This window comes from Schistocerca serialis, chromosome 2 (genome assembly GCF_023864345.2).
Source record: "Schistocerca serialis cubense isolate TAMUIC-IGC-003099 chromosome 2, iqSchSeri2.2, whole genome shotgun sequence".
Classification (NCBI taxonomy): domain Eukaryota; kingdom Metazoa; phylum Arthropoda; class Insecta; order Orthoptera; family Acrididae; genus Schistocerca; species Schistocerca serialis.
The window spans coordinates 856,588,378-856,600,829 of NC_064639.1; the positions used below are offsets into that span (position 1 = coordinate 856,588,378).

The 12,452-nt window shown below is 39.4% G+C and overlaps 1 protein-coding gene across 1 annotated transcript in view; it reads left to right on the forward strand.

The window, feature by feature from the left end:
* LOC126458157 (probable chitinase 10) overlaps positions 1-12,452 on the forward strand; it is a 393,594-nt gene that overhangs the window by 359,691 nt on the left and 21,451 nt on the right. The window contains exons 11-12 of the mRNA XM_050095020.1: positions 4,763-4,917; positions 7,789-7,929. Of these exons, the coding sequence (XP_049950977.1) occupies positions 4,763-4,917; positions 7,789-7,929 (296 nt within the window). The remainder of the gene's footprint in view (positions 1-4,762; positions 4,918-7,788; positions 7,930-12,452) is intronic.

The following is a 12,452-nucleotide window of genomic DNA, read 5'->3' on the forward strand; positions in this document are numbered from 1 at the left end:
GACAGGAATTTAATCTAATACTTTACTTTTATAAATTTTGACGTATTGTCAATGCAATAAGAGACTACTGTTTCAAAAAAGACGTTATTAAAAGTACAGACTCTCAGGTGATACTTTTTGTTCACAGTATATAAGAACTGACCATTGCAAATTTAGACTTTTAATTTCTTAGAAATGTTTTCATTTCGTATGGATTTTTACTATTTCATACTGAAGCCAGTGGCATCTGGTAGTAAGACGATATTCATTCGTTTATTTGTCGTATGATGACAGGAGAAAATTCTAGACAGTTATTTCCAACAAATACACAAGTGATTCCGTTGCTCCTGTCTACCGGTTTTATGCACCTCACAATGCCCTCAATAATCACATGCAAGATTTTCATATTGTCTCTCTCGCTATGTGCAAACTATTAGTCCTACGGAAAAAAAATGAACAGGACCTTTTTGTAGAAAATTTAATGCAATTAAAAATTTGTGCTGGGATACGTTTTCACTGAAGGACACAGTTATTGAGCTGTTCAAGAAAAAGATCGGTTTTATATGTTTTTCTTGAATAATTCGAAAACTACTGCCTCTAACGAAAATGTAGCCCAATACAAAATTTAATTACATTAAATTTCCTACAAAAACGTCTTCTTCATTTTTTCTGTAGGACTAATAGTTTGCGTTTAGTGAGCCAGAGAATATGAAAATCTTGTATGTGGTATTTGAAAGTGTTGCAGGCTTCATAGATAGGGCACCTGAACTATCCTGTATACATTTCTAGACTGATATATCAAATCTCAACTTCATAATGGACTCATAGCCCTTAGTCCAGATCTGAAATACAGACAGAAGCTTTTGATGCCAAATTCTGAAGGTCTTCCATTATTGCTTTGAATGTTCTGAGGGAACATTCAGTTGTTGTGTGAAGTTCTGTTTTCTGCCCTTCGCCACAGTCATATTGAGAAGTGGGCTTCCGTTCCCACTGGTGCAGCAACGCTGCATATCTGTCCCTGTCAGTTCCAAGCAGGTACCAATTTGAAATGACTCTCCTACAATTTTCAGTCGGTGGGGGTTCTAACAACGAAAATTCTGAATGAATCGGTAATTCTAGATTGTTTTATATAACTGTACACACGTTCAGCAATCACTGTGATCTTATGAATGGTGGTGGAATATTACTAGGAGCCCATAGCCACTGCACGTTTGTGGGGCGAATACACCATATGATAGGGTTTTAGTGCGAGCACCGTTTACTCAAATGGAACAGCAGTATTCTGCGACTGGGCATATTCACTGTAGCCTTCATCCCGCTGTTATCGTGAACTTTGACCCGTGTCAGCCTAGATACAGGTCTCTAACTGATAGGTGAGTAAATATATTATTCATCCTAGCATTCAGGCATAATCTGCTTATCAAGCTGTTTGTATAAGCTCTTCGGGACGGAAACCGGCAATAGCCTGTTTTCAAGTGGTGATATGGATATGGGCCTGGAATTTCCTATTTTTGGCGCAAATCGTCCAAAAGAATAGAACAACGCCAAAACTGGACTGAAAAATTATATTGTTACGACACGTAGCCAGAAATTTACAGGAATATGGGGAAAAAGATAAGATCAGATTTCATGCTAGTGATCATTGGAATAACAGGGTAGTGTATTTTGTACGATGTATCAGCACCATGTGATACAGTACTTCCCATGTCGCTCTCACGCCGTGGCTGTCATAAACGGTACGAATATCTAATGAATGGTGCATGGTGCCCGTCGATCGGTTTTAGTCTCGGAAAGAAGCACAAGAATGGCACAAGGTCCTCTTTATGGATTTTCAATTCTGTCGGACTGCATGCTCTCCCTTTTCTTGTATCAGAGAGAACGTAAAGCCGGATTTTTATACAGTCCACGTAGCTGCTGAGTTAAGAAGGTTGCCGCCCTATCGGGAGTCACTCGCCACGTCAGGCAGCTATTGCTGCTGAGACAGGAACATCGAAACCCCTGATTTGTCACCAATGTTTGGTTAAATAGAATCACAAGTCTCAGCCACACATGAATCGGTTCATGATTAGTTCATGGAAAAGTTCAAAATCGAATAAACGGGTACCTCGTAAAGAATCCAGCACGTATGGGCAGATGGAATTCCCCAAGCAATTCAGGAAAGAGGGCATCAACACCGGTTCTCAGTCATCGTATGGGCAGGTGTACTTGCCGATAGATTAATACGGCCATACGTGCTACCACAAAGTTTAACTGGGGTGCATTATCAGGACTTTCTCATTAATGTACTGCTTACATTGCTGGAGGTTGTGCCATTGCAGCAACGAATACAAATGTGGTTCAAGCATGATGGCGCACCAGCACACTTTCGTCATAATGTGCGCGAACAACTTTTGCAGGACCGCTGAATTGGACGGGGAGGGGGGGGGGGTGGTATCATTTCTTATACTGGAGGGAGGGCGGAAGGGTGCATTCTCATGAACGGATGCCACGCTGAACACCACCTGTAAACACGTGTTTGTCGCAGAAACTATGCATTTTCGGGCCCATGTTTATTGGATCTATCTCAAAAAGTATGCATTTTCTGACCTGTGTATTTGGTCTTATTTTCCTTGTTTCGATGAGTGCTACCACCTCTCAAAGTATTCGACGCTTTTTCGGAACACCCTGTCTGAGTGAGGAATAAAATCACAAAAATATATTCCGCTTTCATGTAAAATGTGGTGATGAAATATACCTTTACACTCTTAGTTTTGCAATTCTTGAAGCTCTGCAGAGGTATCAGGCTCGAAAATTTGACAACAGAGAACGTATATCGGTTCAGTTGCTGTCAATGTTTCGTACCTACTTCCAGATCATGTTTGCTAAACACGATTTTCAGTTTCACAGGGTCATGTACTTCATTACTTGTGCTGTGCATAAAGGAAACTGAATGAAATATGAAACGCGCACTGCTTATCGTTGCGGAACGTAGCAAACGTTGCGGCCTCGGGATCTGTAGAAATTACGCCTTCTCTTTCGTCGGAGCGTGACCGAGCAGCCATGAAGCACGTAGGCGGCGCAATCCATGTGGAACAGGCGAACTACATAATCAGGATTTACAAGGTTGAACAAGACACGTCGCTACAGTGACTGATCACTATTATTGCAGTTACAACGATGTTTTCTTCGCAAGAATCACTTCTATAACAAATTAGTAGCTATATCTTTGAACTTTCACTCCATACCGCCCAATTAGACAAATTTTAATTAGTATTTATTTCAGTCATATTATGCTCTTCTCCACTGCGAAATCCCCTCCTTCCGTCATATCCAGCCGTGTATACGCATACATCCTTCAATATTTTCTGAAGCTATTATTAAAGACGATATACGGATGTGGGCTGGCATTACCTGTTGTTATTAGTGCTGCAATAAAATTTGAGATTTCAGCAGTTCATCGACATTCTTAAGGCCTCAATTATTATTAATACGTAAGAGACTCGCACTTCCATAAAATTAATTGTAGGTAATTACATCAAATATTTCGTTAGTTTAATTTGAGTTTCAAGCAACGTACAGATAACTTACCATGAAAATTGTGAACTCTTCAAGAAGCAAAAGTTCTGTTTGCATAGCTGCCATCTTACAGAAGTTTTAGCATAATAGACTCTGTTTTCTTTGAGTCATTCACAAAACTAGGAAAATTTCTAACTCTCCAAATTAAACAAGCTGCCCATTCAGGATACCATATATCTTTCTCACTCTCTCTATTCCTTTAGTCGATTCTGACTCTGTAGTACTGAAGCTCACCAATTTCTTCTGTTCCTCACTCTCCCCCATAGACTTTCCAGTTTGGAATCCATTACTTCTGTGATGCCAACGATCCGTCTAATCTTTTGTCGCCCTCTTCTTGTGCAATCGATCTTCCCCAGTGTTCACGTCTTTTCCAGGGAATCATGAGAAGACATGATATGCCCAAAGAAGACACTTTTTGTTTCAGATCTTCCAGGGAGCAATCCGGTTTTGTTTGCTGTAATACTGATCTACTCGTTCTCTTTGTGGTCCATGGAACTCAGATCAGTTTCCTACAACATCATAATTCAAAGGTGTCTGTTCTACACCGTTCAGCCATTCTTGTAGCCCAGGTCTCACATCTATACATCACAAATGGAAAGACTATAGCCCTTAATAAACGGGTCTGTTGTTGTTAAAGTTATGTCTGTACTGCTCAAAACTTGATCAAGGTTGTACATTGCCTTTCTACCAAGTAACAAGTGCCTCTTGATTTCATGGCTGCAGGCGACATCAGCAGAAATATGGGAGCTGAGATGACTGAACGTAGAAACCATTTCCATTGTTCTCGTCCTATATGCCCCGATGTGATAGGTATAGTTGTCATAATTGTAGTTTTTTTGACATTCAGTATTAGATGAGCCTTTGCACTTCCTTCTTTCACATTCAGTTAGACGGTCTTTAACTCTTCTTCACTTTCCACAATTCCAAAAAACGTGTTACAATGCTCCAAGGGCAAGTGGCGTCATTTAGCTATCGGTGTTTTCCAGAATCCTAAGAAATCTACACACAGGATTAATAGGGATAATAGTATCTAGAGTAATTTAAATAGATGATAAGTGTTGTGTTGTGCGTCTGTGCTAACGTCTGATTTTTATTTACTTTTCAGAACAGCTTCTGTGAAACAGTATTACTTAAGTAGTATTTCCAAATACATTGCGAATAATCTGTTTCCCTCGATTAGATAATTTGGAAAATATTTGTTAGTAGACATGTGTGCTGTCGTTTTCAGGTGCTGCTCGCTATCGGAGGATGGGCATTCGGATCGACGCCTTTTAAGGAGTTGACTTCGAACGTGTTCAGGATGAATCAGTTTGTGTACGACGCCATCGAGCTGCTCCGAGACTTCAAGTTTGATGGTCTGGACGTTGACTGGGAGTACCCGAGGTACGCGTCACTACAGTGACCTGTGACAAGCGATACCAATGCTATTATATATACACATTAGTTCCAGTAAATCAAAACGAAGACACTATTCTAAAAATAAGTATTTTGATGTGTGCAGTTTGGTGATGAAAAGACATGGAAAAATGGGATCAAAGGGACACTTATAGATATATTTGGTAGAAGGCTGCGAATGGAAGAGAATTTGTTGTAAATACAATTAAAAAGATGGGTCTCTTCGTTACAATAGAGAATCTCAATCTTATTGTCTCAGCTAGTGGAATACTGTTTGGTCTGTTAATCACATCACTTGTTTTTCAGCCAGAAGTTCATTTTTACGATAATGTTTTGAGATAAATTTTGAATTATTCTTATGATTACCAAGTTGTCTATTGCGTAACTGGTGGACGGAGGTGCAGTATTTAGTGGTGAAATAACATCCCAAAATCAAATCCCTTATTAGTTCAATGTTAATGTGCATGCTATAAAATGCTCCTCTTTTGGACATTAACTCATAATTAAAGTAAAATCTGTGTACACAAACCAAAAACAAATCATCATATAACAATTCATGAAATTCCACAAGCCTAGAAAGAATTTTTGAACAGTCACGTTACCTAATAATGATAAACTAGCACCAAATTCCACGTGAAATCGAAAGTGCTATTGTGTACTAATTCTAAACTTATTACGTGTTTCTGATTGTATCTACTTCTGACCGTTTGATTATTTCTGAACTGAAGATGCTTTCTTCATGTTATATGTTACAGACATTGAAGATATATTTAAACAACCATAAACAACAATTATGTGGTACTATCACAGTCTACAAGATTGATAGGTTGAAAATAATATTAAGTAGTACTTGTAGTAGTTGTACTTACTATAAATAGTCTTCAGCTGCCATTATCTGCTGGCTAACACAATTATTGTAGCGCAATTATATTTACCTGACGTTCATTCGGTTTCTTTGAACATCGCTCTAAGCTTGTTGACACCAGTGCCTACCAATTTAAATTGTATATTACAGCACTGAGGATGGTCACTAAGTGACCGAAAATCGATTTCGCGGTTAATAAAAGAAAAAAATACGACCAATGCTGTCTTTGCTTCCAAGGAATTCTTTGATTTCAAAACACGATTGCAGCACGCTATTTCTCACGCACCGACATCGTTAAGTAACACACAGCCATGTTACAAATCGAAGCCCTATAGTGGCAGAAGGCTAAAAATATGGAGACGTGAAGAATACTGATGTAGAATGTTAATAACGTTCGTTTTATTTCAAACGCTATAAGAGTTTTCACGTCAAGCCATTACCTTTCAGCAGACCCTCTTGACAGCTGCAACTAGAAAAAAATATTAGTACTTTATGTTACTAATATGGGAAGAAACATTTAACCTGTTACTTTATACATCTAGGACAGCAAGTGAATCATTACAGTAGTGTACGTTCACAATGTTACTCCTACAGCGTACTTGTCTCTCTGTGTTGTTTTTCCTTCCATTGTATCTAGAAACCAAACATTGTGTTTGCTTGTGAAATGTTTTGATTATGTAGCTCGGAATGTAAGACGAAAGCACAGCACACAGAATTTTTCTTTCTTGATTTGAAGCATTTGTGTACCACGTACCCGGCCTCTGTAGCCGAGAGGTTCTAGGCGCTTCAGTCCGGAACTGCGCTACTGCTACGGTCGCAGGTTTGAATCCTGCCTCGGTCATGGATATGTGTGATGTCCTTAGGTTAGTGAGGTTTAATTAGTTCTAAGTCTAGGGGACTGGTGACCTCAGATGGTAAGTCCCATAGCGCTTGGAGCCATTTTTTGTACCATGTAAATAATTATTTCTGAATTAATTTCCGGTTTCAACAATAAGTTTTCCATCGATCAGAGTGCTGTTATTCCCAAACTACTGACCACTTTTTTCAGTTTTCATTCGTTTTTTCTTGAGGTGGGAATCTACAACACTCGGTCGCTACGTATATCTGACCCCAATTTTATGTTCTTCAATTTTCATCTCTTACAAATCTATTCTGAATTCTTGTAGCCACTTGCACCAGGCAGATCTCTCTAATTTATTTCAGTAATGTATTCACTATTATCATAAAAATTTATTACATAATAATAAATTGTAATGTATTATTCATTAAAATAACTACTAAATAAAAATTAACATTAATATATTAATAATTTCGTAGTGATGTATTGACTGTGCCTGGTTATGCGTAAATACAATCACAACAAAATTCAAATTTAATCGTTACAAAGTTCACATTAATAGTTACAAAACTCAAATTTAATTGCTACAAAGCTCAAATATATCTGTCCACAGTAAAAAGAAGGTTTAATTGACAATTAATGTAATAAAGCTCTGATGGGAACATTGTGACTACATTATTCAGGTGTGTCCTTGGTTTATATTGCAGTTGGAATCACGAACGTTGCGTTCTGGTTTCGGCTTGTTCTGAGCATTCACGTATGCTCAGACAGCGAATGAGTGTTCAGTATGTTCTGAGCGCTCTGCTGTTAATGCTGTAGCTAATGCGAGCGTTAAACGTGATCGTAACCGGTTGTTTACTGAATTTCGATTTCATATGTTGCGAGTTGTCATTGTTAATTGTGGCTGTAAGAGACAAATTCTGCATAAGTAAGCGAGAAACATAATTTGCAGGATGTATGGTTTCTTCTAGCAGAAATCACGCCCATGCGCGTACTGTAACTGTCGCTTGGAATCGTCAGCAATGCAATTCCCATCCGTGCCTCGTCATGCGCGAACCGCCATCGTTTGTGGATCGAGCTGTACTAGTTGTGTGGTATGACTGGGAGATATGCACTACGCGAGTACGCAGTGTAAGAAGTGTTGCCTGCATTGCAGGGGAGCGGACGACCGCGCGGCGTACGTGAGCCTGCTGAAGGAGCTGCGGATGGCGTTCGAGGGAGAGGCCAAGACAGCCGAGCAGCCGCGGCTGCTGCTGTCCGCCGCCGTGCCCGCCAGCTTCGAGGCCATCGCCGCAGGGTGAGTTCCGAACTTACAGCGTAACGCAACAGACAACTGCTCTACTTGGTCATGCCGTGTAATGAACAGTGTCCTGCCATCATCTTTGGAACTGGGTAAAATGGTCGATTATGAGTTATACAGGGTGAAAAGTATTTAAACCGACAAACTCTGCGGGGTTGCAGGGGACATCAAAACAAATACTTTTTCCTAATGTCATTTTTCCCTATGAGGATTATTTAAATCGGTGGAGGCCGTATTACGCTCTTCAGTTGTTAGAGGCCGTATTACGATCTTCAGTTGTTAGAGGGCGTATTACGCTCGTCAGTTGTAGGCAACTGCTGTCCACCAGTGCATCAGTGCATTGTCTCTGTTAACTAATGGAGCGATACACCTGGAGTGAGTACACTAATATGGTTGGTGCGTACTACATAGCGCACCACAGCGGACGAGCTGCACAATGGGTTTATCAACAACAATATCCTAATCGCCGTATTCTACATCATACAACTTTTGCTGCTGTGTACCAACGTCTACGTGAGACCGGGTCATTTAGCAGATTACCTGTAACAGTCCTTCGAGAGCAATTGTTACGTCCATTTCACTTACGGGATGTTCACAAACTGGAACCAGTTATTTTCCACCCAGAGCACAGTTTTCGCAGTGGTACCTGGAACAGTGTGAAATGCATCCTAAATTTCCATCCTCTGTGTTGTTTACCGATGAAGTAACGTTCGGGCGTGATGGAGGCTTCAATATGCACAATTCGCAAGTTTGGAGTGAGGATAACCTACATGCCACTGTTAGTAGCGCTCATAAAGTGCTGTTCTGCGTTAATGCGTGGGTCGGTGTTGTTGGGGACTGTTTAATTGGGCCGTATCTGCTACCTAGGCCATTAAATGGCAGGCACTATCACAATTTTCTCGCCAGAGCATTGCCGGAATTGCTGGAAGGCGTCCCGCTCCCTACAAGACAATGTTTTAGATAGAACATGATCCGACGGTGTAACCTTTGTTTACGTGTCAGTGGAGGCATTTTTGAAAATCTACCGTAATTGAAATTGGGATGTGTCAATGAGTTGCCTCTTGGTCATAAAAAAATGGAAAAACTTTTGTTGGTTTAATTAATTTACCGCCAGAGAAATCTTCCTCTACCGGTTTAAATACTCCTCATAGGAAAAAATGACATTAGGGAGAAATATTTGTTTTGATGTCCCCTTCAACCTCCCAGAGTTTGTCGGTTTAAATACTTTTCAGCCTGTATCTCAGTTGTAGGGATGGATGAAGGCAAAGAGTCACAATAAGTCTGCCGCTAACGGCAACTCCTGGTGCAGTCTCCTTGCAGTGTTTCTTGGGGATCTGTGGATACAAAATTGAGATTCGTCAGGGTTATACGGAAAACGACGATTGTACATGTGTGACAATGAACTTATGTTTAGGATCTGGGTTTTTTTGGTGTGTGTAAGATTTGAGATTAAGTGGTACAGGATGCCTTGGAGCATTATTCCATCGCTTACGATCGGTAAATTTCAAGGATTATTTCACATTGTGTAAGGGAGGCTAAGTGATAAAAATTACTTTGGGAACGGATACGGCGTGTATGGAGATGGAAGCGGAGTGACACAAAGTTTAATATTCTCAAGAATGGGGAATGAAATAAACTGCGCAACAAAATTAAAGAATCATTTTTCGAAACCTTGTAACTATCGTATTGGCTCAAAGCTGCCCATAACCTTCCTATGCGATGATGCAAAAGTATGGCTCACTGCGACATCTTGTTATGGTTCGCCGACGCTTGAAAGGTGTCTACAAATGAGGAAAAAAAAAAGCCACGGCTCAGAAATTCATGTCAGCTGTGAGGTGGATTATTGATGTCACATTGGCACTGTAAGTAGGCTGTTTAGGTTTTTATGTTGGTAACGCCACGTAGCGTCTGTATGAAAATCACTGGCTGTGCTGTGTGCAGTCTGTGGCTGGTTGGCATTGTTGTAATATTCGCTATTGTAGTGTTGGGCAGTTGCACGTGAACAGCGCGTAGCGTTGCGCAGTTGGAGGTGAACCGCCAGCAGTGGTGGATGTGGGTAGAGAGATGGCGAAGTTTTGCGAGCGGATGATCTGGACGTGTGTTCATCAGAGACAGTAAATTTGTAAGACTGGATGTCATGAACTTATATATATATGTGTGTGTGTGTGTGTGTGTGTGTGTGTGTGTATATATATAATGACTTCTGAACACTATTAAGGTAAATACATTGTTTGTTCTCTATCAAAATCTTTCATTTGCTAACTATGCCTATCAGTAGTTAGTGACTTCAGTAGTTAGAATCTTTTATTTAGCTGGCAGTATTTGCGCTCGCTGTATTGCAGTAGTTCGAGTAACGAAGATTTTTGTGAGGTAAATGATTCATGAAAGGTGTAGGTTATTGTTAGTCAGGGCCATTCTTTTGTAGGGATTGTTCAAAGTCAGATTGCGTTGTGCTAAAAATATTGTGTGTCAGTTTAGTGTTGATCAGAATAAGTAAAGAGAGAAATGTCTGAGTACGTTCCGTTTTGATCAGCTGTTTGAAAATCTAATAATGTAAGAGGTTTATCAGCACAGCAGTTCATAAATTTTTCTATATTCTGATGAAGATACCCTTAGTCGGTATCGAAGGCAGGTCAGCACAGTAATTCGTTAATTTTTCTAAGGGGACGTTTCATATGAGGGAATATTACAACAATGCCAACCAGCCGCAGACTGCACACAGCACAGCCAGTGATTTTGATACAGAGCGCTACGTGGCGTTACCAATATAAAAACCTAAACAGCCTACTTACAGCACCGAATTTCACTACAGATCTGCCTAACGCCAACTTGGACGTGTCACACGATGGAAAGATCGTCATAAACCTCTTAATTGGCAGCTGCTCTGAAACCTGAAGGTAGGCAAACGCAACCGAAACGTGTAGAAGCGGTTGCCTATCCCTCAAGCGCTAGAGCACCCGCCAGATTGAGCTAGTGTTGAAATTTCTGACAGGTACATTTCTAACTTGCTCTACAAAGGTGAGTGTGTGGCACTGAGGATGTTGCCGGACTGGGGAGAGGGGGGGATGGGGAGTGGTGTCTTATGCCATATATGCTTTCACCAGTCAAATTTTGAACGGTCTGAATAACCGAACACCACCCATTGGGACTTTTTGTGATCTCTCAAAGGCTTTTGATTGTGTAAATCATGAAATTCTGCTAGACAAGCTCAAGTATTGTGGCATGAGTGGGACAGTGCACAAATGGTTTAATTCGTACCTAACTGGAAGAGTGCAGAAAGTTGAAATAAGTAGTTCTCGTAACATGCAAAGATCAGCACATTCCTCAAACTGGGGAACTATCAAGAATGGGGTTCCACAAGGGTCAGTCTTGGGTCCTTTGTTGTTCTTATTATATATTAATGACTTGCCATTCTATATTCATGAAGAGGCAAAGTTAATTCTCTTCGCTGATGATACAAGTATAGTAATCACACCTGAGAAACAAGAATTAACTGATGAAATTGTCAATACTGTCTTTCAGAAAATTACTAAGTGGTTCCTTGTAAACGGACTCTCACTGAATTTTGATAAGACACAGTACATACAGTTCCGTACAGTGAATAGTATGACGCCATTAATAAATATAGACCTTAATCAGAAGCATATAGCTAAGGTAGAATATTCCAAATTTTTAGGTATGTCCATTGATGAGAGATTAAATTGGAAGAAACACATTGATGATCTGCTGAAACGTTTGAGTTCAGCTACTTATGCAATAAGGGTCATTTCAAATTTTGGTGATAAACATCTTAGTAAATTAGCTTACTACGCCTATTTTCACTCATTGCTTTCATATGGCATCATATTTTGGGGTAATTCATCACTGAGGAATAAAGTATTTATTGCACAAAAGCGTGTAATCAGAATAATAGCTGGAGTCCACCCAAGATCATCCTGCAGACATTTATTTAAGGATCTAGGGATATTCACAGTAGCTTCTCAGTATATATACTCTCTTATGAAATTTGTTATTAACAACCAAACCCAATTCAAAAGTAATAGCAGTGTGCATAACTACAATACTAGGAGAAAGGACGACCTTCACTATTCAAGATTAAATCTAACTTTGGCACAGAAAGGGGTGAATTATACTGGCACTAAAGTATTTGGTCACTTACCAAATAGTATCAAAAGTCTGACAGATAACCAGCAAGTATTTAAGAAGAAATTAAAAGAATTTCTGAATGACAACTCCTTCTACTCCATAGAGGAATTTTTAGATATAAATTAAGAAAAAAAAAAGAAAAAAAACAAAAATATTAAAAAAATAAAAAAAAATAAAAATAAAATAAAAAATAAAGAAAAACAAAAAACACAAAAAATAAAGTTGTTATATTAACTTAAGTATGTTGTTAAATTAACCTAATTATGTCATGTATTGGAAAATTCGACTTGTTCCACATCATTACGAAATATCGTATTCATGATCCATGGAACTAGAATTAATCTAATCTAATCTAATCTAATCTAATCTAATAA